At 42.1% G+C, this 26162-nt stretch overlaps 1 protein-coding gene across 1 annotated transcript in view; it reads left to right on the top strand.

The window, feature by feature from the left end:
* FRMPD4 (FERM and PDZ domain containing 4) overlaps window positions 1-26162 on the top strand; it is a 604892-nt gene that overhangs the window by 556208 nt on the left and 22522 nt on the right. The window contains exons 6-9 of the mRNA XM_049873115.1: window positions 6809-6913; window positions 11739-11846; window positions 16339-16470; window positions 21637-21756. Coding sequence (XP_049729072.1) covers window positions 6809-6913; window positions 11739-11846; window positions 16339-16470; window positions 21637-21756 — 465 coding nt within the window. The remainder of the gene's footprint in view (window positions 1-6808; window positions 6914-11738; window positions 11847-16338; window positions 16471-21636; window positions 21757-26162) is intronic.

The raw sequence follows: 26162 nt of genomic DNA, 5'->3' as shown, positions 1-26162 counted from the left end.
AATATATTCAGGATGCCGATATGATTAACCAAGACAACGAATCCTGCCATCTAGGACAGAGCTATGTGTATTAAAAGCTCAGTTTAATATCGATTGTTACTTTTAGCCCCAGCTCTTTGATGCAAGTACACACACAGACACACTTTTGAATTTGAAAACTAAGGAGGCAGCAGGATGTAATAGAGCCAAGATTTGAGATCCAGCCCCCAGCAATATAACTGCAGTGACTCTCATAACTGCTCTGAACCCCGGTTTCCTCATCTACATAAGGAAGGGCCCAATAACATCAAATCCAAAGGCCTTTCTGCTCTGCCATCTCATGATACGTCAGTTCTTTCAGCGGGCTTCCACATAAATTACAGCCAGGCTGGTGTTTTTGTTGTTGTTGTCCTTTGGGGGGAAGTTGGAGTCACTCTTTAATCTTCTCCAGCTGGGCTGTTTTTAGATCGCTTCACTTAACTAATTTGTCATTCACACTTGCTTCAAATCTGTCTACACATGTGCATTTGTCTGCAGTGGACAAATCCATTTTGATGAGGCTAATGTAAATATCTATGGTAAGTAATTGAGCAACTGTTAATTCCTGGTAGAGCTTCCAGTTTCCATGGTCTTTCCTGAATCTCTCCCCTCCACTTAGAACCTTTTAAAAATGCAATATTGGAACCGTTTTACTCCAAACCAAGTTATTTTTGCAAGATAATGTTTGACCCCATGCAATAACCTTAGAGAAGGAGGGGGTTTAGCATTTCAGTTAAAAGTTGTGTCTTGTGGCTTTGCTTGCTCTTCTTGTCATTTGAGTGTTCGTGACTTGTTATTCATATGAATACTCACCACACTCAGTGAATCATGGAATTTCATTCTAACAGATAGTCTGGAATTTTCTAAGCATTCGTGTGGCTGTTGCTGTGGTATAATATTGCAAGTCATCATTTAGCCACAACAGTTCTTGTTGCCAAGAACAAGCTGCCCCTTGCTCCTTAGAGTCACTCTCTTACCACTCCATCTTTGCAGATGAATTCTCATCTTTCACTTTCCTTTGATCAACCCTCCTTTCCTGGAATGCCTCCCTCCCTAACTCCAAACCCATCACCTCCTCAGCCTAGCCAAACCCTTCTCACCCTTCAAGTCTCAGCACAAATTCTGAAAGCTCCCTCAAGGTGCGTTATTGAGGTGGGATCAATTCTGTGCTGTGGTGGGCTGTCCTGTGCGTTGCAGGATGGTGAATAGCATCCCTGGCCTCCACCCACTAGATGCCAGGAGCACCTACCCTTGAGTTGAGACAACCAAAAATGTCCCCAGACATGGTGGGATGTCCCCTGATAAGGAAGAGGGGCAAAATCTCCCCCAATTGAGAACCACTGTCCCACCTGAAGTTTTTCCTTACTGTTCCAGCCCACTTTGTTCCAGCCCACAGTGGCTTTTCCCTCTTCTAAACTGTAGGAGTTGAAATGAAAGAGTTGAAACTTTAAAATTACTTCAATAGATACATTTAGTTGGTAATAAAGTAACAAAGTAGCACCCCATTTCATGCCTTAAATCATTTTGGGAGACTGATGTTGGGTTTCATGTACTTGTAAACATCCTCTCAGAAGCCAGTCTCAATGTATAGAAACAGATGATGCAGCAAACCAAAAGAAAGTCAATAAATTTTACTTTTATTACCGACAATAAAAATCAGCATTTCTTTTACAACAACTTGCTGCCCAGCATTTTTTATGTTGTGCTTCTTCTGTATAATAAGGCCCGGTAAAGACAGGGACCCAAAGTTGACACTCTCCCAGCACACTTCACCTGTGGTAGGATGACCCGGCCACAGAAATTCATCCCCAAGAGGCCCAGGCCAAAGGGCCTGGGGGGAGAGGCTTGGGATCCCAGAAATTCTTTCATAAGAAGTGATTCTTAAAAGACCGCAGCCTCATTTTTTAAAATATTGTGTAGGGCTTCCTTTCCCTGCCATTTTTTCTTTTTTCCTAAGAGGAAAATGTGGAAGGAGCAGAAGGACATACAAATGCAGAAAAATAGTCATCAGCAAGCTTTTCCCTTCGAGACAACCAGTATAAACATTTTGACCTATTTCCTTCCAGTCTTTTTTTTTATGCCTTGTCAGTAGTTGAGATCATATTGTATGTACAATTTTATTCTGTCTCTTTCATTTAAGATATCATGAGTATTTTCCCATGTCATGAAAAATTTTTTATAAGCTGCAAAACATTACATTGAATCACAGGCCACATCCAGCCCGCTGCCTGTTTTTATAAGCAATGTTTTTTTGGAACATAATCATGCTCATTCATTTATGTATTGTCTGTGGCTCCGTTCATGCTACGATGGCACAGTGAAGTAATCGCAACAGAGCACTTATGGCCCACAAAGTCTAAAACATTACAGAAAAAGTTTGCCAACCTCTGGTCTAGACTATCTCTAGAACTTCCCTCCATAGGAATTTGCTTGATATTGTATCTCTGCTTGGTCCATTTCCCCACTCCTCTTCCAGGTTTTCCTGGGAACACTTCCAAAGAAATTAGTTTCAAGCAAATCCTTGCCTCAAGCTCTGTGTCTGGAAAACCCAACCTAAGGCAACTCAGTAAATACAAAGTGAATGAAAACAAAGCCCCTTCCCTCCCGCCTTTTGTCACCTTACTTGATCCTTGGAAGCTGACTGGTGGCATGAGTCATTATCCAGATATTTACTAATGCCTTCTATGTGAGTCATACTGTAGAGCTAACTCGATTGTAAGTTTAAGATCTTACACTTCAGTTTCAGAAATTAATCTTATTTATGTAATTTTTTCAAACTGTGTTCTAAGGGCTCTAAGGGCATCTAAAAACACTGGGAGCATGCCCCCCATCTATTGTTATCACCTTAACAGCAGAGAGTTTGGAAGGAGGAGCAGAAGTTGATTAGGGTCCTTCTCATCTTAAAATTAATTAGCAGCAGGAGAATCTGATTATTCTACATGGTAATTATTTGTCATTTCCACCACAGGATGGATATATAGTGCCTGTGATCAGCACCTATAGGTCTAGAGGCTGTTAAGAATTAATTCTCCAGGTTTTTGGGTGGTCCACATCCTATATTTTTTTACAACAACAAAAAAAGTCTAAGTTATAACTGTAGTCATGACTCTTATACTGCCAGTAGCCAGCCAGTGGAATAAGCCATTACTTGGTTGATTCTTGGAGTCTCTAGGTGGCGCAAGTGGTTAATATGCTTGGCTGCTAACCAAAAGGTTGGAGGTTCAAGTCCACCCAGAAGCACTTTGAAAGAAAGGCCTGGTGACCTACTTCTAAAAAATCAGTCACTGGAAACCCTGTGGAGTACAGTTCCACTCTGACACACATGGGGTCACAAAGTCAGCTCTGACTCATGGCAACTGGGTTTTTGTTTTTGTTGTTGTTGATTCTCATTAAGTAGCCCCTTGAGACTTGGAGAGTCAAAGTTTTTATTATCAAAAAGTAATTTTTAAAAATGTCGGTAGATTATATGCAGTCACAAACTCAGAAGTAAACAAGAAAAAATGCACTTGTTATGGATTTATACTTAGGCTTTTATCTTAAGTCTGTTGACTCCAAATTATGTATAAAATAATGTTGACTTGATAGCCTTGGTTATCTAGTTTCCTTTCTGGTCTTCCTAGATAACTGTTTTTGTCATTAGTTATGGTAAATAGGAAATGCTGGTGGCATAGTGGTTAAGTGCTATGGCTGCTAACCAAAGGGTCTGCAGTTCGAATCCACCAGGTGCCCCTTGGAAACCCTATGGGGCAGTTCTACTCTGTCCTATAGGGTCGCTATGAGTTGGAATCGACTCAACAGCACTGGGTTTGGTTTTCTGGTATGGTAAATAAATATCGGAATGGGGCTCCAGAGGAGGTGGCATGCTATAGCTACAGAAAGCAGAGAGAAGCAGCCCCAGCTTGATAAGTTCTGCCATCTGAGACCATTTACTTTAGGGTCAAATAACCCTGTATACATCCATGGCCCTTGGGAACATCTCTGCATCTTCAGATTATACAATAAATGACGTCGTTGTTATTGTTAACTGCTGTTGAATTGGCCCTGACTCATGGCAACAGTAAATGACATGCATCAAAAAACTAACTTCTGTTAAACAGACTTTTTATTGAGGCAAAGAGTTATGTAGAACATTCTAGAAAAATGTGGTAAAATATTAAATTTAAAAATTGGGAAGCATAGAGGAATAGACGCAGGGTTACTTTGAATCAGACTCGACTTGATGGCAATGGGTTTGGTTTTGGGTTTTAGATATGGCACACTGACATGTGTGAAATACTTCCAACAAATACTACCCCAACAATGCTGGAGAAGTGGGGTGTCGCAGCATTAAAACATCTCATTCAGTTAATTAGTCATGTCTGTGCAGTAGCTTTATTACAGCTGCTTCATTGGTGTTAACCTCATTGTACCAATGTAAATATCCTCTACATAAGATCATTAAGGGAGAAGAATGCTTTCCTTCAGCTAAAAAATTGCGTATCAAAAGCAAATGAACTCATGAACTGTGTGATTTGTTCGTTAATCATCACTAAATGTGGCCTACCTATCATTGCAAAGATACTGATGAGGACGCCACCAGCACATCGCTTCAGCTCGGCAGTAGCACTTTTAAAAGTCAAGCTGAGCATTTTTAAAGCTATTCTTTTTTGAAGAGCAGCCATTCAGAGGGTTTTTTCTTTGTTTGTTTAAAGAGAGCAGCCATTCTCTTAAAACGTCTTGCAAAGATGGAGGAAATGAAACTCTGGGGGTCAAACCATCCATCTTTCCAGTCCTCTAAGACGCGCTCGTAGCAAGACGCTGCTCATAGCAAAGCGTGGGGTGGAGGCAAAGGCAAACTTTAGAAATAACAGGATTCTTCTGGTACTAAGCCAAAACCTTCATCCAGGAACATACACACACATTTTATCATGTTTTTTTTTTCACATTAATTTTTTTTATTGTGGTAAAATACACATAACATAAAATTTACCATCTAAAACAGTTTAAAGTATACACTTCAGTTTCATTAAGTTCATTGACAGTGTTGCGCAACCGTCATCACTATCTAATTCCAGAACATTTTCATCACCCCAAAAGGAAACCCATTAAGGAGCCACGCCCCATTTCCCCCTCCCTACAGCCCCTGGCAACCACTCATCTGCTTTCTGTCTCTATGGATTTGCCTATTCTGGACATCTCACATAAATAGAATCATACAATATGTGCCTTTTGTGATTAGCTTCTTTCACATACTATAGTGTTCTCAAAGTTCATCAGTGTTGTATGTAGCATGTGTCAGAACTTAGTTCCTTTTTATGGCTGAATGACATTCCATTGTATAGAGAGACCACCTTTTGTTTATTCTATCATGTTGTTTTCTAATTAGTCTCAGGAGTACTTATATCTGACAGATATGGGGTTTTTGTTTTTAACTTGAAAACCAAAGTAAGGGTCACCCTGATCAGCTTTTGTGCCTTGACATTAATAGAATACACAGAATGTTGAGCTTCTGTGTTGATTCTAAAATCAATTACTAGAATTCTTTAAGTAATAGCCTCAATATCTTAGGACTATATACTGTGATGAAACTCTGGTGACTCAGTGGTTAAGAGCTACAGCTGCTAATCAAGAGGTTGGCAGTTCAGATCCACCAGGCGCACCCTGAAAACCCTATGGGGCAGTTCTACTCTGTCCAATAGGGTCACTATGAGCCAGAATCAACTCACGGCAACGGGTTTTTATATACTATGATAAACATTAGACTGAACCATATGCAACTGTCAATATTTGACCATTTTAATGTACAAAGATGGCAATAGCGTGGTTCAAGCTAAATATTTACTTCTAGATTGGGTTCAAGAGAAAATACAGTTGGTTTTTTTTTTTCCTTAAGTAATTAAATGGTGACTGCAACATAGCCTAGATCTACTAGGTATATCTACTAGATGGCTTCCACCTTAGGCCTCATTATAATTATGCACCAAGGATGATTCTCAGATGAAGTGACTTCACCAGGATCATGCAGCAGGGGATCCCCCTGGACCCAGCACCCTTGTAAGCAGGTTCACCCATTGCACTTTCCATTCTGAGAAAGAAGAAATGAGTCGTTCAGCCCTTCTTTCCAATAAAAGACAGGAGAGAATCTTAAAGTACAAACTATAGGATGGGCAGAATATACAGCCAACTCCTAACTGTAGAGCAAGATCTCCTCTCTACCCCCTGCCCAGTAAGCTCAGACGTTACCAACAAGAAGATGAAACTCAGGCTGTGGGTACATAAAGCATGTGTGCTGACAGAGAGACAGACTGACAGAATGTGTGCTTGCCTGCTCACATGCCTATAGGCCCTGAATGTGAATACCGTGAGATTATCGATCATTCTAAAACTATCAGTGGCCCATCTCCACCTCATTAAAATAAATAATTAATGATCACCTTCTCATAAACTCAACGTTGGATTTGGCCAGCACCTCCTTTTCCAATCATGCTCAAAGCTCTGTATTCAAAGCAGAGTTTATGTACTTTCACAGCGATCATTTTAAAAGACCCTTGGCAATGTGCTCGCTAATAACAGGGAGCATGCAGTTTGTAGTTCTGGTCTGGCGACTAAGTGAAACGTATTAGTTTATGGGCATGACAGGGTTTTGACTGCATCTATCATTTGCATTTCATCCTTGAATTGGGCATGCACCAAATGTCTTACTTTTTAGCAAAAATATTGCTTATCTGCGATGATGAAGGTGGAAAACAACTGTTACAAAGTTTGTGTTATGTTACGAGTAATCAGAGAAAATGTCTTCTGTTCCTTCCAGTCTCCCAAATCAGCATTTATTAGTGCTGCAAAGAAGGCGAGGTTGAAGTCCAACCCGGTCAAAGTGCGTTTCTCTGAGGAGGTCATCATCAATGGCCAAGTGTCGGTGAGTTTACAGTCGTCTGCTTCATGACTCGCAGAGATTCACCACGGCTCAGGCCTTTGCACTCAAATGAAGCCAGTGGTCCCACTGAAATGATCAATTGGGAATTGGTTGTTGGATTTCGTGGGGGTGTCAACTCCCAGGAGCCCTGGTGGTGCAGTGGTTAAGAGCTTGGCTGCTAACCAAAAGGTTGGCCGTTCGAATCCACCAGCCGCTTCTTGGAAACCCTATGGGGCAGTTCTACTCTGTCCTATACGATCTCTGTAAGTCGGAATCGACAGGACTGCAACAGTTTTTTTTTTTTTTTTTTTTTTTTTACGGGTCAACTCTCAGGATTGTAAAAGGCTTGAGAAGTCATCAGGTAGTCTGGTTTTTTCTCGAACACCTCCAATGTCAGACACCTCACTACTTTGCAGAGCAATTCGTTCAATTTAGGTTCACTCACATTGCCTTATATTGAGTCAAAAGATTCCTCCTTGAAACTTCCACTTATTACTCCCCATTCTGCCAACTAAGCCCTCTTCCATACGACAGCCCTTTATGTATTATGAAAAAGGTATTATGTTCTCCCTTATCCCCTCCAAAAAAGGCTCTGGTCTTTCAACTAATCAAAATGGCAATGAAGTCAAAATGATGGAATGGTTTTGTATGTGCACTTCTCCATCAGTAGGTCTTGATAGAAATCCTGATTGCTCGGTCACGTAATTGAGCTGCAAAATGAGTAATGCAAACATTAGTAGGGTGCCTTATTTTCAACTTTTCCCCCCAAAAAAGAACATATGTAGCTATAATAGATTGAATTATGTCCCCCCAAAATATGTGTCAACTTGGTTAGGCCATGTGTGGTTGTCCTCCATTTTGTGATTTTCGTGTGTATTATAAATCGTAATCTCTGCCTGTGGTTAAAAGGATTAGGGTGGGATGTAACACTCTTGCTCAGGTCACCTCCCTGATCCAATGTAAAGGGAGTTTCCTTGGAGTGTGGCCTGTACCACCTTTTATCTTACAAGAGATAAAAAGGAAAGAGAAGGAAGCAGAGAGTTGGGAAACTCATACCACAAGAAAGCAGTGTCTGGATCAGAGCGTGTCCTTTGGACCTGAGGTTCCTGCGTTGAGATGCTCCCAGACCAAGGGAAGACGGATGACAAGGACCTTCCTCCAGAGCCGACAGAGAGAAAGCCTTCCTTCTCTTGGAGCCAGCGCCCTGAATTCAAACTTCTAGCCTACTGGACTGTGAGAGAATAAACTTCTCTTTGTTAAAGCCATCCACCTCATACCACCAAGAAAGCAGCACCGGGAGCAGAGCACGTCCTTTGGACCTGGGGTTCCTGCACCTGAGAAGCTCCTTGACCAGGAGAAGATTGATGACAAGGAATCTTCCTCCAGAGCCGACAGAGAAAGAGCCTTCCCCTGGAGCTGACACCCTGAATTTGGACTTGTAACCTACTAGACTGTGAGAGAATAAATTTCTCTTTGTTAAAGCCATCCACTTGTGGTAATTCTGTTACAGCAGCGCTAGATAACTAAGGCAATGATAGCCTAGTGTTTTTTCGCTTCTGGAAAGCTTTCACCTAGGACACCAATGTTTTTTGGCTCCCTGAAATGCCCAGTTTTGTTGTTGTTGTTTTTTAAATAAACTCCTACGGATAAAATCTCATCCTTGATAAGCTCATTATGGATCAAAAACTCTGTGCTGGGATTGGACCTGGATTTGGATTTGAAGATGTGGGCTTGCCCATTGTATTCGTTTCCTGAGTGACTTTAAACAACAGAAATTTATTGTCTCCCAGTCCTGGAGACTAGAAGTCTGAATTCAGGTTGTAGGAATGGCCATGCTCTCTCCGACAGCTCTAGGGGGAGATCCTTCCTTGTCTCTTCCAGCTTCTGGTAGCCCCAGGTGTTCCTTGGCTTGTGGCAGCACAACCCCAATCCCTGCCTCCATCTCACATGGAGCTCTCCCTCAGTGTCTCTCTCTATGCCTCTTCTTTTTCCATAAGGACACTGGACATATTGGATTAGGGCCCACCCTACTCCTGTGTGGAAACCCTGGTGGCATAGTGGTTAAGTGCTACAGCTGCTAATCAAAAAGGTCGACAGTTCAAATCCACCAGGCGCTCCTTGGAAACTATGGGGCAGTTCTACTCTGTCCTATAGGGTTGCTATGAGTTGGAATCAGCTCAACGGCAATGGGGGTACTCCTGTATGACCTCATGTTAACTGATAACATCTACAAAGACCCTATTTCCACATAAGGGCACATTCCCAGGTACTGGGGGTAAGGCCTTCACCATACCTTTTGGGGATCACGGTTCAACCCACAGTTCACCCACTCATGGTCCGAGTGTCTTCTAGCCAAAACTTACTGTCCTGGGTCTGCCCCACTAGGCCTCCAGGGAATTAACAGGCCAATTTGTTAAACGATTATAAACTTTATGGACCAAGGCCCGAGGATGTCACTACACTTCCCCGTGAGGATTTTAGTCACAGTCTTGTGCTCTCAATCGCCATCTCCCACCCTACACACTGCTTAGTGCCTCTTTCACATCATGATCTGTCCTGCTCAGCTCAGTAGATCTCCAGCATTCTGGACACAGAATTACCAATGATTCGCAAGAAGATTGACTATCTGAGCTTAAGGCTGGAAGGTCCCAGTCACAGAGGAAGCTTGCCTTGAGCATCAGTATATCACAGAAGCTCATCTGAAACTTACCTTTCCTGTTCTTCCTGGAGCTTCCCAGGATAAGATGGAGTGGTCAGGAAGTCTATGCATCTTTAGAGAGAACAGGATTCTACAAGCTGCTGTGGCAGTTTCAGTTCATTCCTGAATATAGCAGGGCCTGTTCAGGGTAAAGGAACCCTGATGGCACAGGGGTTAAGTGCTCTGCTGCTAACCAGAAGGTAGTTGGTTGGAACCCACCAGCTGCCCTGGGGGAGAAAGATGTGACAGTCTGCTTCCGTAAAGATTTACGGCCTTGGAACCGCCACGGGGCAGTTCTACTCTGTTTTAAATTGTCGCTATGTGCTGGAATTGACTGCACAACAACAGGAGTCACAGCTTCGCCGCAGGCCTGTGTCTGGCAGGAAATTTGCTCCTCAACCTTTGGGACCATCTTCATTTCCAGTCTTCTTTTGCTCTCCTAAGTCATTGTGTGCCATTTCTTCTGGACTGGGATCCAGACTTACTCAATGAATTGGGTAGTAGGAAAGTCAAGTGGGAAATCCACAGGAGTGGAAAGGAGGGGGAGGAAAATCAGAGAAAGACTTAGGGAAGGAGCTTGTTACAGAAAGACGTGGAATGGAAATCTCAAGGACTGTCTACAAGATGCTGGCAAATCTCCGATACTCTTGTAACTTCAGTTTCCTCACCTGTAAAACAAGGGGTGTAGAGTTTCATGATCATTGAGTTTCCTTTGACTCCTTTGTGGCCAACTATATATGAATAGGGAAACCCTGGTGGCGTAGTGGTTAAGTCCTACGGCTGCTAATCAAAAGGTCGGCGGTTCGAATCCACCAGGTGCTCCTTGAAAACTCTATGGGGCATTTCTACCCTATCCTATAGGGTTGCTATGAGTCGGAATCTACTTGACGGCAACGAGTTTGGTTTTTTGGTTATATGTGAATAGCAGTTCACTCCAAGGATCCATGAACCTCGTTTAAATGTGCCCTCTTTCTCTGCCCTTTCAACTCTCGCATCTCTCACTAATCCGGTTGTCCTTCAGTCAACTCTGACTCGTGGTGACCCCATGTGTGTCAGTAGAATTGTGCTCCATATGATTTTTCAATGGCTGGTTTTCAGAAGTAGATTGCCAGACCTTTCTTCCAACGTGCCTCTAGGTGGACTCCAACCTCCAACCTTTCAGTTAGCAGTCAAGCATATTAACCATTTGTACCACCTAGGGGGAAACCCTGGTGGCGTAGTGGTTAAGTGCTACGGCTGCTAACCAAGAGGTCAGTAGTTCAAACCCATCAGGCACTCCTTGGAAACTCTATGGGGCAGTTCTACTCTGTCCTATAGGGTTGCTATGAGTCGGAATCGACTTGACGGCAGTGGGTTTTGGTTTTGGTTTACCACCTAGGGACTCCCATCTCTCATGACTTCCAATTGAAGAGAGAGAATTCAAAGGAATGTGTTTCTATTGTTTGCTTTTGATTGTTTCAAGCTGGCATCTCTTTGTGTTTGTGTGTATGTGTGTTATTTCTAAATCATGGACTGTTTGTCATAGGCATAATGTTCTATTCTATTGTAACACACATACCCGTTCCTTATATTTTCCCTTTGAGTTCAAAGAACATGTCTAAATCGGTTAAAAATAGTTTCACTTAAGAAGTTGACACTTCAAGCTGGTTAAGACCTGTAGTTTGCTGCCACAACCACTGCTGGGTACCAACAGACCTGCCATCAAATGTCATCCTTGCCAGGCCTCCCTCTATTCAAGACACCCTGCTCTGCTAACGTCAGGGCTAGTAGCTCCAAATATTGTGGCTTAATTACAAAGGAATTATTTCTGTAAACGGGTTTACCACTGGGGAATCTTGAGTTTAAAAAAAAAGAAAAGCTCATCTGATTTTCTGACGTGCTAATGTCTTTTTTAATGTCTTTTATTTGAATCGGCTGAGCCATTTGTAGCTAGAAAATAATAATTTGTGCCATGAACAACTTAACTCAGATATCACTAAAGGGACACTGTGACTGGCCATAGAGAGTTCGATTGTTTTTTTTTTTTTTTTTACGCCCTAATTAGAATAACTGGAGACCTGAGGTGCTACAGCAAAGAGCAGAATTCCCATTTGACTGACTTACACTCTTCCCCCTTCTTTTGTTAAACAGGAAACTGTTAAGGACAATTCACTTCTTTTTATGCCAAATGTTTTGAAAGTCTATCTGGAAAATGGGCAGACCAAATCATTCCGTTTTGACTGCAGCACCTCCATAAAGGTAAGATGAGTTGATAAGCTCCATAAGCAGAGGGGCGCCAGGTACTGCGTGTGGCAGGACCTTCCTCCAGAACTGTCCATTTTTTCTGAGATTTTGCTGGTTGCTTCCATATAAGGTAGCGTACTAATACTTAAAAACAACCCAAAACAATAAAGCTTAAACTGAGACGGTTCTGCTCTTTGTTTTTTGATGTTGCGGAACAACATACAGTGAAACCTGTGAAAGCCGGAACTCGACGGGACTGCCTTGTTTTTCAGGATCTCGCTTCTCTGACAGGTTTCCCCCTTACACAGGTTCCAGCTTTCGAAGGTTTTACTGTAATATGCTATCAGCGAAGAAACACTAGGGCCAGTCATATTAATGTGCCTGCAGATTAATTAAAATAGTGTGACTATCACCAAGAAGCCTTGGCACCCTGCCCAAAACCAGCATGATTTCTCAGCAAAGTCAGCCACCAGGAAGATTAAGACGTTAGCTGTTAATTGAATAGCTGCTACTTTGGTGTCCAGCAAAAACAAAGGAAAGAATAACGTAAAGATAACACTTTTAATGGCCATAACCAATTTCATGGAAACAATGTAGAAAAAGGCAGAAATGAGGCAGACTTCTGAGGAGGAAGGTGGGAAGGAAGAGTCACAAAGCAATTGTAGTTGTCCCGAGCCACAGCTGAGTTTGACATAATGCATATTGAGTCCAAGCAGATGGGTTTCTTTTCCCTCTGCTCCCTCCCTGGGAAAAAAGAGTGTGGATTCTCTTTTTCATTAGACAAAAGTGTGTTCAGGAATGGATTGTTCCCTAACGCCCCATCAACCTAACATAGGGTTTTTTCAAATGGCACAGTAAAAAAGATTTTGTGGAGGGAAAAAAAAGTACCTTGTGATGATCTCTACCATAATCTCTCAAGAGAATGTTTGACTCTGTGTTAAAAATGGCTACGAATGATCAACCCCCAGTTCTCAGTTTTTAAAAATTAATCAGCATAGCATTTCTACAAAGGCCCTTTGGCTGTACATTCTTATTGTCATGATACCAACAAGCAGTTTGTTTTGAATTGCTTTAAATGTCCTAAATTAGACAATATAAGTAGATAGATAATGGATCATTTAAGTCATTCTAGATGAAATATTAACTTCCCTCCTACAAGACTACTGATTCTACATGGTGATGACTGAAAAAGTCCTTTCCTTTTTTTTCTACTCAATATCAATTTATGGTGAGGTGTTAAACCAATTATTGACCAACTAACTCAGAAAGCAGCAAATTTTTTCTGTAAGAGGCCAGATAGTAAATATTTAGGCTTTGCAGGCCATACGGTCTCTACTGGAACTCTGTTGTTGTATCATGAAAGCAGCCATAGATGATATGTAAACGGTGGGCATGGCCAGATTTGTCCTGAGGGCCATAGTTTACCGACTCCTGAACTAACCCACCAAAACTGAAAACCAAACCCATTACCATCCAGTCGATTCTGACTCATAGTGACCCTATAGGACAGAGTAGAACTGCCCCATAGTGTTTCTAAGGAGTGGCTGGTGGATTTGAACTGCTGACCTCTTGGTTGGCAGCCATAGCTCTTAACCACCGTGCCACCAGGGCTCTGAACTAACCCACAGAACTACATAGTATGGAAACCCTGGTGGTGTAATGGTTAAGAGTTTGGCTACTAACCAAAAGATCGGCGGTTTGAATCCACCAGGTGCTTCCTGGAAACCCTATGGGCCAGTTCAACTCTGTCCTACAGGGTTGCTATGAGTCAGAATTGACTCGATGGCAATGGGTTTGGGTTTGTTTTTTGTTTTTGGTTCTTACACTGTCACCTGGCTCTGTGTTGCTTGCTGGTCAGGAAAGCTCCTTGCTGTTGGACTTCTTACCTGACCTGAAAATGTAGCTTGAAACTTGAACATATTTTTTTCTTTTCTAAATAATTTATTTTTGTTGTTCTTGTTGAAAACACACAAAGCAAAACATGCACCAATCCAACAATTTCTACACGTACAATTCAGTGGCATTCATTACATTCTTCAAGTTGTGAAACCGTTCTGAACCTCTTTTTCCCAATTACTCCTCCCAGGGCAGAGTAACAAGTAAGCAAGGTATACACAGGCTTACTTGTGTTTATTTACACCTTTGATGTGAAAAACAGGTGAAATTGTACACTACAGATTAGTGAATAAGCACAAGTAACTCTGTGTGCACCTCGCTTATTGGGTAATCCATCCCTGCCTCCACCGTTTACATGGACTCACTGCCCCCTAAACTTCCCATCTAACCTTTCAAGTTACTGTTGTCAGCTTGATCCCATATAGATAGTTCTTTAAAAGAGCACAATGCTCAAGGCAGACATTCTTTTCTAATTAAGCTAAACTATCATTAAAAAAAAAAATTATCATTTGGTTTAAAGAAGACTTCAGGGGATATTTTGGCTTAAGGTTTAAAGATTATCTCAAGGCAATAGTTTAGGGGGTTTATGCAGCCTCAGTGGCTCCAGAAAGTCTGGAATCCATGAGAATTTGAAATTCTGTTGAACACATTTCCTAACAGAAATAAATCTAAGTTTAAAAGAGAGCCCTTCATTAATTCCTGTGTACTCTTTATGCTAGGAACCCACACTAGACTTAAGTTTGATGTCCCTGAGGATTGCAGATGGCAATGCGATGACAGGGAGCAATGCAAAGGGTTCAGATCAATTAAAGTGATCCTATCTGGTACCCTAACAGCCAATTATCACACTAGACACAGGAGGGGAGGTGTAAAATGACAACAGTATAGTTATGAGAAAGCTGTGTTTAATAAAAATTGCCCAGATTCCTACTACGGAGTCAAAACAAAGAAAAACTACTGCTGTTGATTTTCCGGTGTCCTCCCTGGTGATGCTGGAGAATGTTTTATAAAGTGCATATTGCCACACAAAAGACTGGCCCCATTTTCTCTTCCCTGGGCCTTGAGCAAAAACTGTGAAGCAAAGAATTTTTTTTTTAATTCAACACAGTGAAAGCATTTATGCTGAGTGATTTTGGGGAGGGGTTTAATGGGGCCTGAAGAAATTGGAAGAGGTCCACAGAGAAGAATCAAAATATTAGAGTAATCAGCAAAAGAAAACTGTATGGCAGGGTTTCTCCACCTCGGCCTTGTTGGCATTTGGGGCTGGATCATTCTTAGCTGTGGGGGTTTGTCCTCTGCACTGTGGGGGTTTGTCCTCTGCACTGTGGGGGTTTGTCCTCTGCACTGTGGGATGTTTAGCGGCATCCCTGGTCTCCACCCACTAGTTGCCAGTAGCACCCCTTCCCCGAGTTGTGACAACCAAAAATGTCTCCAGAAATTACCGAATGTCACTGTGTAGCAAAATTGCCTCCAGTTGAGAACCACTCTTCTAATATTTGTTAGCATCCCAACATAAACAATCTTGAAGAAGCCTGAAGGATCAGTTACTAATTTTCAAGTCCCTGAAAAAAGTAAAGGTTGAGGAGATTAGTTTTGCATTATAGTGTGTGTGTGTATGTAAAACAACTTTCCGGTCATAAATATTTAATCGTGCAAGAGATTGTGGACTCATTCCAGGTTCCTCAGAGATTTAAGAGAAAAGCTAATGTGTATTGTTATGGTGTCCTAACTCTGGGCCAAAAGAGTGTTGTAATGAATGCTTTCTCTGTAGTCACTCATCTAATCCTTATGTCCATTCTGACTCAGGGATTATTATTATCCCAAGTTTACCAAAGGGGAAACCAAGGTATAAAAAAAAAAATTTTTTTTTTTGGAGAGGTTAAATAATTTGCCCAAAGCTGTACTCCTAATAAGCAGTAGAGCTGGGATTAGAAATCAGGTATTCTCTTCCCAGAGTCCATGTTTTTAACCAGTACCATACTTCTCTTACAGAAGGTAGACCAGGGGTCAGCAAACATTTTCTGTAAAGGACCAGATTAGTAAATACTTTAGACTTTGTGGGTTATATAGTCTCTGTTGCAACTACTCAACTCTGCTGTTGGAACATGAAAGCAGACATAGACAATCAGTGAACAAATGAGTGTGACTACGTTCAATAAAACTTTATTTACAAAAACAAGTGATGGACTGTGTTTGGCCCGGGGCTGTAGTTTACCAATCCTTCAAGTAGACTCTTTCAGAGCTGGTTTGAGTGCCAACCTGTTTAGAAGAAAGGAGAATTGAACTAGCTACACTACACGACCTATTGTAACCTTTCTAATGTGGGACCTTAAGTGATAGGTAAGCTCCACCTCCAACTATTTACCCCGTTGCCTCCTGTTCCTGAAGTCCATAAAGATTTTGAGTGGTGAGGGAGGCCAGGAAAAGGGCAAGGGAAGGAAGATCTCATTTCTGAATCTTTTTGGATCTTCAGAGCATCAAGGTTCAGAATCAAACAAAGATATAAAATTTAAACATTGGAAACCTTCATGTGCTATACTTTTCGGTCAGTAGACTCCACAAGAGGGCCACCTTGATTCTGATCACATCTTGTCAATGTTTCCTCTGTAAGGATGTCATCTTAACCCTTCAAGAGAAGCTCTCCATCAAGGGCATCGAACACTTCTCCCTCATGCTGGAGCAGAGGACAGAAGGGGCCGGGACCAAGCTGCTTTTGCTTCATGAACAGGAGACCCTAACTCAGGTCTGTGAAATTGTACTCTCAAATGATGCGCTGCTAGCAAGAGCAGAGGTCATCCCACCCCAGAATTCCCCCATCTTCTAATCTTTAACTGAGTTAACTGCATGCCTGTATCCCCACCAAAGGAAGCACCAGAATCCATAAAAGGGTTTTACACCTCAAGGTGATGTTTCCCATTTAGTCCATCTTTCATAGCTTGGCAGTTGGTCTCATAAACACGTTTGTCATTCAGAGATTTGGCAGCTACTCACTGGGAATGTGGCTCTGGAGAGTTATATTTTCTGTTCTTGCAGTGACTTGTTCGCCTGGTTTAAATATTGATCTCTTGAAACCATTACAAAGAAACGGTTTGAGATTATTTAAATTAAGCTGAAATCGTATCTAGTTGTTTTATATTCTGGGTACATACTAAGACTATTTTTGGAAGCCTAAACTCCCTGCCCCAGTCCTGCCCACTGGAAATATGTGATCTACCAATGTGTCCCAGTTCCTTGTTACCAAGATGCCACCCCCATCTGTTTCCTGGGGAGGCAAGCAGGCTGCTTGGCTGCTGAATTCAGCACAGCCCTCCCCACCCCGTGAGTTTCCTTGTGACTCCACATAAGCAGAATCTTTGTTGGGATTTCAACAAATTCCTTACAGGTAGGAGAGTTCAGGATGAGGGAACTTTAAGGAGGGGCCACGAGGGAACACCAGGAGGTAAGGGTGGGAGTCAAGATACCACCATCACATGGAGTGGCAGAAAGTGTCATCACACCAAAGTGCTTCTTGGTTGTCTATAATTAAAAGGTAGTGTCCCACACATCAGGTATCCCAATGCTCTTGCTCCAACTCAGTGTAATGAATGAGTTAGAAAGTGGTCATTTGTGTTGATTTCTATTCCTCTGAATTGGACCTATTATTTCTCTCAGGTTTAAATCAACCTATACATATGTTCAGTGTCCCTGGGTATCACGAATGGTTAAGCATTCGGCTACTAACTAAAAGGTTGGTGGTTCGAATCCACCCAGAGGTGCCATGGAAGAAAGGCCTGGTGATCTTCCAAAAGCTCACAACCATTGGAAACCTTACGGAGCACAGTTCTACTCTGAAATACTTGGGGTCACCATAAGTTGGAATCAACTTGATGGCAACTGGTTTGTTTTTTTGGTTTATACATATTTTTAATCACTTCTAATGATTATTATTTTAACCTATGCCAAAATATGCTTGGAAGTAGATGACTTATTTTATGCTTCATTGAAAAAAAAAATGAAACCCTTTGCTGTAAAGTTGATTTCAACTCATACCAACCCTATAGGACAGAGCAGAGCTGCCCCATAGTGTTTCCAAGGAGCGGCTGGTGGGTTCAAACCACCAGCCTTTTGGTTAGCAGCCAAGCACTTAACCACTGTGCCACCATGGCTGCTTTGTGGTTCATTACAGGGGAAAAACCCCTGATATATAGAAACCCTCGGGTGAAAGGCGTCTCGATCTAAGTTTCCCTTGAGGTGGACCTTGAGACAAGGATTTAAATGCAAGTGGTTCATTTGGGAGGAGATATTGGGAAACACCAACAGGGGCATTGGAAAGGGAGGTGGGAAAAATTGGGAAGCCAATAAAGAATGTGCTGTCAAGCCAGTTTCCACTGTGGGCAGCTGGAATTCCATCCTACTTGGGAACAGTGGGAGACAGTGTAGAACACACCTCAGAGCTATCCCAACCAAGCCAGGCATGAGGGAGCTGAGGCATTCATCCACCAAAAGGCTGTCCATGATTGGTTGTGGGCTATTCCCAAGGGCAGTTGTTAGTTGCCATTGAATCAGCTCCCACTCAATGGCAACCCCATGTACAGCAGAAGGGAACGTTGCCCCCTCCTGCACCATCTTCATGATGGTCAGTATGTTTGAGTCCATTGTTGTGTCTGTTGTAGCGCCTTCCAACCAGGGCTCTCATCTTCCAGCACTACATTGGACAATATTCTGTTGCAATCCGTAGGGTTTTCATTGGCTGACTTTCAGGCCTTTTTTCCTAGTCTAGAAGCTCCACTGAAACCTGTCCACCATGGGTGACCCTGCTGGCATTTGAAATACTGGTCCCATAGCTTCCAGTATCACAGCAACATGTAAGTCACTACACTACAGCAAACTGACAGGTGGTGGCCAAGGACAGTTACTCCCCGACTATTCAGATCTGCATTGTGCTGGCAGACAATGACACGTCTTTGCAGTAAATAACCTTCAACTTGTAGTTATAAACACCAAGGAGACATGAGTGGAGCACCAACATTGGTCAATATGAACCTAAGAAAACCCCAACCTATATTTAATGTGGAAACGCCGGTGGCGTAGTGGCTAAGTGCTACGGCTGCTAACCAAAGGGTCGGCAGTTCGAATCCACCAGGCACTCCTTGGAAACTCTATGAGGCAGTTCTACTCTGTCCTATAGGGTCACTATGAGTCAGAATCGACTCAACAGCACTGGGTTTTTTTTTTATTATTTAATGTAATAGAATTTCACAAGCTTTTGATATTTCTGGCTATGCTTTCCCTCTGAACTTCCATCTATGGCAGTACTTATGGGAAAGCCTCATGCTGATATAGTTGGATAAAAATTCTTTAAAAGTCTCTTCTGGTGCTAGGTAACCATACCTTCTCATTCCAGATTGATTTTGAATGTTTAAATCTCTTCTAAAATGTTAGAAGGAAACAAAAGATCTTAAACAGTGATTCTCCCCTTACCCTCCTTAGGAGAGACTTTTTTTTTAATTGTGCTTTAAGTGAAAGTTTACAAATCAAGTCAGTCTCTCATACAAAACCTTATAGACACCTTGCTATAGGTGTATATAGCTACTCCTAGTTGCACTCCTCCTAATGAGACAGCACACTCCTTCTCTCCACCCTGTATTCCCCATGTCCATTCAGCCAGCTTCTGTCCCCCTTGGCCTTCACATCTCCCTGCCAGACAGGAGATGCCAATGTAGTCTCAAGTGTCTACTTGATCCAAGAAGCTCATTCTTCACCAGAATCTTTTTCTATCCCATTGTCCAATCCAATCCCTGTCTGAAGAGTTGGCTTTGGGAGTGGTTCCTGTCTTGGGCTAACAGAAGGTCTGGGGGCCATGACCTCTGGGGTCCTTCTAGTCTCAGTCAGACCATTAAGTCTGGTCTTTTTAGGAGAATGTGGGGTCTGCATCCCACTGCTCTCTTGCTCCCTCAGGGACTCTCTGTTGTGTTCCTTGTCAGGGCGGTCATTGGTTGTAGCCGACCAACATCTAGTTCTTCTGGTCTCAGGCTGATGTAGTCTCTAGTTTGTGGCCCCTTCTGTCTCTTGGGCTCATAATTACCTTGTGTCCTTGGTGTTCTTCATTCTCCTTCGGTCCAGGTGGGTTGGGACCAATTGTTGCATTTTAGATGGACGCTTGCTAGTGTTTAAGACCCCAGACCCCACTCTCCAAAGTGGGATGCAAAATGTTTTTTTAATAGATTTTATTATGCAATTGACCTAGATGTCCCCTGAAACCATGGTCCCCAAACCCCCGCCCCCTGCTATGCTGGCCTTCAAAGCATTCGGTTCATTCAGGAAATTTCTTTGCTTTTGGTTTAGTCCAGTTCTGCGGACCTAGGAGAGACTTTTTTAGAATCAAGACCAAAATCAAATTGCTAAACCTCAAGTATTATCTCTAGAAAAGAAAAATGATTTAAATGTCCTGAAACAAACCAGCTGTATGCCTTTGAAATCAATGCTTATAAAAAATTCAATCAAGAGACTATTTATAGGCATGATGGAAAGGGGCAGTCAGTCAGTATAAGAAGTTATAATTTGTCCAATAACAAAAGTCATTTTAAAGCATTTAATTCTGATGAAAACTCCCAAAGGGATTTTTCAGCAACTCTACCTGAATTTCTCATGGCTTGATACTAAACTTCTGTCTAGAAAATACCATGGTCTATTTACATAATACTTAGAGTTTCCAAGAAATTATTTCTTTTTTAGAGACTGTTGACTACCATTTCTAATGAGTCTCAAGCATTGTTTCATATTACATTAATTTATTTCCCAAAACTAATTTGTGTATTTTGTGTGGCACACGGTACAAAGTGGGTGTGTTTGGTACTTCTCTTATTTCACTGTGAATTTAGCATTCCACTCAGCATTGATTAGTTGCCAACCTGTGGTGTCATTGAAGTGCCTTTGTATACTTTGAAAGTTACCATTGTCACACCATTATATCAGGCGTTTGGGGTAGTCTGGAAACTTGTGGACCCCAGATGTAGCGCATGGGCCAAAGTTTCTGCCTTCCTCCTTTCCAATGACATGTCATCCAAGGGCTGCACGACCGCTCTTCCATTACTACAGTCTGGAGTCTGATTTAGAAGAAACACAGCAGTGTGACACAGTGCTGTGCTCTCCCCTTGGATCCCTTTTATGTGCTCCCTCACTCCCCTCACCTTGACTTTGGTCAAGCTCGCACTTCCAACAGCAGCACCTATAGATCTTCTTAGAAGCCTGCCCTCAGGCAACTGGAGCCCATTTGCCCACACCTGGACATCCATGTCCCCTGGGACAGCCCTAAGTGGTTTGTGTTTATCTACTAACCTAAAGGTTGGCAGTTCAAACCCACACCCGGTGGTGCCACAGGCGAAAGGCCTGGTGATCTGCTTCCATAAGATCACAGCCAAGAAAACCCTATGGAGCAGTTCTACTCTGTAGTACATGGGGTCACTGTGAGTCAAAATCAACTCAACAGCAATGGTTTTGATTTGGGGGGGGGAGGGATAACCCTAATCCAATGCCTGATGAGTGCTCTTTTGGCTCAGGTCTCGGCAGCTGTGTGGTGTAACTTAGGCTTCAGAGTCCCCTGCAGGATCAGGCCATGACTAGCCTCTGCTGGGCTCCCCTGAGTCACCTCCTTGCTTGGTTTCTTCTCCTTCCCAGACCTGCTTCCCCTGCCCCTTACTGGCCTCTCCTGTGAGCAATAAACCCCTTATACACAAACCCTTGTCACAGGGTCTGCTTCAGGGGAGCCCAGCCTAAGTCACAAGGTATGGGCAGCTTTCAGAGAATGAGTATCTGTGGTAAATACTCAAAGAACCGCCAGTGCCCGGTGTCTGAAGGAAGTTGCCTTTGCTTCTGTGTCCCTCCGCCATTCCTCAGTCAGCACTGAAGGGTTCTTGTCTGATTGGTCTAGGTGACACAGAGGCCCAGCTCCCACAAGATGAGGTGTCTTTTCCGAATTAGCTTTGTCCCAAAGGACCCAATTGACCTTTTAAGGAGAGACCCAGTCGCTTTCGAGTATCTCTATGTTCAGGTATGTGAAAATTTTGGCATGTTTTATATTTAATGTGGGGCAGATTAACTTTGGTTTTTTTTTTTTTCCTGAATTCTTTAACCCCGGGGTCTTCTTTCTCTTTGTCACTCAAGCTTAAGATATTACAAGGTGGTTCTGTGGTGCTCTTTTAATTTTGAAATAATCTCAGGCTTACAAAAACTTTGCAGGAGTGTTAGAAGAACTTGTCACCTGTTTAACCACATTTACTTTATGTTTAGTGTGTGCAAAAGTTCTCTCCCACACACGCATTATATATATATGTATATATATAGTCCATGTATATATATATATTTTTTTTCTGAACCACATGAAAGTCAATTACACAAACCCTGCCCCTTTACCCATAAATACTTCAGTGTGTATCTCCTAATAACAAGGGCATTTTTTATATAACCTTTGTGCAATGAACAAAATCAGGGACGTCAACCTTGATGGATTACCATTATCTGCTCTGCAGTCCATATCCAAATGTTGCCAATTGTCCCCAAAATGTTCTTTGTATCAGTTTTGTTCTAGAACAAGATCCACTCCAAGATCTCAGCTTGCATTTAGTTGTCAAGTCTCCTTAGTCTTCTAGAACATTCCTCAGCCTTTCTTTGACTTTCGTGACCATGACAGTTCTGCGGAGCACTGATCAGTTGTTTTGTAGAAGTCTCTCAGTTTGAGTTCCTCTGATGTTTCCTCATGATTAGACTGAGATGATGCAGTTTTGGCAGGAGAACGACATGGGTGATTTTGTGTCCTCCTCTGCGCATCACATCAGGAGGCACATGATGTCAGTTTGTCCCTTAATGACAAAGTTAACTTTAACCCTTGGTTAAGGGGGTCTCCTCCAAATGTCTCCATTCTAAAGTTACTACATTTGCATTTATAATTAATATGTAATTTGTGAAGAGTCACATGGCATCTTTCTCATTATCTTGCATCTCATCAAACTTTCACCCACTGGTTTTCATGTTCATAGATGATTCTTGCCTAAATCCATTATTATTGTGATGGCTAAAAAATGATTTTTCTAATTCCATGATTTCTTCTCCATTTATTAATTAGCATTCAACTGTCAGATCAAGTTTTCCCTCTCCTTTATTTACTTATTCATTCATTTATTTATTTGTGCTTAGATTGTTCTGAAATATTGTGATATTGTTATGCTGGAATTATTCATTTCAAGGAGATAAGAAGGTAAGACTTAGCAGACTACATCTATATCTGATTCTGGGATATAATTCTCAGAAATGGAGGCTTCCAGGAATGAGTATTTGGCAGAGTTTGTCTCAAACGGAATTTATCCAATTTGATCTTTAGGAGATGTTCCCATATTTTTCTAAAGCCACTTCTCATTACCCTCACTGAAATTTCCAGTATAACAGTAAGAGCCCATTTACCTAATACTTAGACAGCTAGCATTAGAACTACTCAGAAAGGTTGTAAACTTAAATGTAACCTCCCCCTACAAAAAGAAAGGGAAAAGACAAAAGTGAGGCCAAAACAAAAAAGAGATGGCATGCTCTTTTTGGCTGGACATAAGAAAGAAAAAACAAAGAAATAGGAAAAAGACAAAAGCAACATTTGTTAACTCTGTGTAGTTAATACTCTGATATTTGTTTTACTATTTTCAATATTTTCTGGTATCTTTGAAAGCTTTCATAATCTCTAAAAAGTGGGGTGGGTAAAGAAAGTAGATAGAACAGAGATGCAGACGAGATGTGAGAGGTTAGGAACGATAATATAAATTAAAGCGTCAAAAAGCCCTGGAAAACAGAAATTTAGTCTAATAAGAAGAAACCAGAACCTCCTAGAACATTCCAGAAGATGCGGGCACTCAAGGAAAGCTGGCTAAACTTCTGAAGAGACCGTGGTATTTACAGCTCAGTTTTTTTTAGGATGACAAATGTTCATGAAGATCGCCCTGAGTCCTCACAAAAAGGCAAAACCTCTTCAGTACACCTTGCTTAGCAAGTAAAGAAATGTACTCTTTAGAAAGTTTTCCATCAAGAACTGTGAAACTGTCATGATTTGGGTTCCTAAAGTGTTCGACTTTGGCCACCTGGGCCCCTCACTTGTCTACAGTATCTCCCGTTCTCCAAAAGGCCACGTAACCCAGATGTGAAGGTATGACACTAGTAGCCTGATTCGCGGCTGATGCATTGCTGTGTGCTCCCCACATTCGGCCCAGAACCAACCCAAGGCTTTCCACTGCAGCTCAGACTGTCTGCTGTGCTGATTAGCTTGGTAGCTGCAAATAGTTACAGGTGTCAGTCAGCGTGTGACTGGAGACTGTGAGATGCTTTCAGCTACCGTTCTCTATAATTATATGCCCGTCCCTTTAACAGGATGATACTTTAAAACCATTTCACTCTGCTTCTGTTTGAAACATCTCAAGTCCTTTGCAATTTTAAGAGTGAGGTTGTGTTTGTCTTGGGGAGGGGTGACCTCTAAAGTACACAAGGAGTACTGCTAAGCGCGGCACTGTTTGAGGTGTATTGTTCCAGGCTAATGTAGTTTATAGAGATCTCTCTTATCCAAAAGACACATCTTTTATACCTGAGAGACTGTTTTCAGGATAGAAAAGCCTGTCTGGGGATCTTCCCCAGGGACTAGCAGAAGAAGACTGATGATATTTCTGCTTCCCCCACCTTGGGAGTTGCACGGCAGATAGAATAGCCACCTCCTCAGGGAGTAGCGGGGAGGTGGGGGGAATGGAAGGCCATGGATGGTGGGCAACAGAGACCAAAATAAAGCTACTGTCATCTTCTATATCCACCACTAGTAGCGGTCCACTGCGAGATGAAATGAGAATTTCTTTGCCTCGGGCTTTCTACTTCGAAATGCCTTCTATCACAGAGTATGCGGTATGTCTAAAATAACATTATAAAGGATAACCAATAATATAAGTCTACAGATCTCCAAATAGTGCCTGTGTGCTCATGTTGCTTTTAAGATGCTAAAAAGATGCAATAAAAGTAATAAGCTAAGAGAACAAAAGAGTAAGGAGAAGCAATATATATCACATTACAAAGACAAAAATCAGTTGACTCTGCTGGGCTTCTTATGAGGACAGTAGCCATTGACGAGGTGAACCATGAAGATGAAAACCAGTTTCAAGAGTGATAACATGTACTATCCTCCATGTCATTAATGGACCATGAGGTATTTCACAGATTTTAACATATTTAGCAGTAAATCCTAGTAACCCAGACTGTCCTCATTCATAATTTGAATGGGCTGTGTGGACATCAACCTTTCCACTATCTGTTAAGAGATTGTTATGCCAATGAGCAGACAGGATAATACCTAAGAGGCTACAAAATGTTTTCAAACACTTCAGTAGTATTGGTTTCCTTTTTAACATGGAACATGTTCATTGTAAGTTAGCTGTCTCCAGGCTTAAAGAGGATCCTGCTGGGATGTCTGTTTAGCAAAACAATGACTGCCATTGGTTTGTGTAACTGTATTTTAAAAGAAATGTACTTGAGGGTAATAAAAGCACGATTAATACTACAAATATATATATATAATTCAGACTTCACAATAACTCTCCAGGATCAGCCTGAACTAATTATATAATGTAATTAGCTGACTCATCACCTTGTCAAAAATTTCATCCAGAAGTCTGGTTAAGTACAGGGTATAACAGGGATGGGGAAAAACTGTCCCAGCCACAACTCCTAGGAGAAATGACAGTGATGACTCACCTTTAGAAAGCACAGGCCATGAGATGAAACATCCTTCCGGGTGTCACAGCAACCTTGTGAGTTCTTGCTATCCTGTTTTTCAGACGAGGAAACTGAAACTCAGATGAAATGCCATGTCCAAGGCCACTTGATTAGTATGTATCAGAACCTAGAATCAAAGATAGAGCTTTTGCCTGTAAATTCTCTGCTAAAATTCTCTCTCAAATCCACCCTGCAATAGCAGTCATAGAAGAAAGTGATTTATCAGAAAACGATTTCTCACAAAAGTGATTTCTCAACTGCCTGCTATAGGCCTGACAGACTGCCGAGTGGTTTCCTCACTCCCATTCCTCACACCAAGAAAAATCAAACCCTTTGCCATCGAGTTGATTCCAACTCATAGCGACCCTATAGGACAGAGTAGAACTGCCTCATAGGGTTTTCAAGGAGCACCTGGTGGATTCGAACCGCCAACCCTTCGGTTAACAGCTGTAGCTCTTAACCACTACACCACCAGGGTTTCCATGGTACTTTATAAATGACCCTGTCTGGGCCATCAACCTCTCGTTGCCCCATTCTGGGTAACCCTGGGCACTGGGAAATAACTGGTAAATCCAAGACTGGCAAAACAAAATGGTTGCCCTCACTCAGACGGCCCCATCTGCTGCCTCGTGACAGACCCGCTTCCAAAAAGGGATGCTGTGCTATCCA

The sequence above is a fragment of the Elephas maximus genome, chromosome X, assembly GCF_024166365.1.
Source record: "Elephas maximus indicus isolate mEleMax1 chromosome X, mEleMax1 primary haplotype, whole genome shotgun sequence".
In the NCBI taxonomy this organism is placed as follows: domain Eukaryota; kingdom Metazoa; phylum Chordata; class Mammalia; order Proboscidea; family Elephantidae; genus Elephas; species Elephas maximus.
This window is presented reverse-complemented; position numbering and strand designations above follow the sequence as displayed.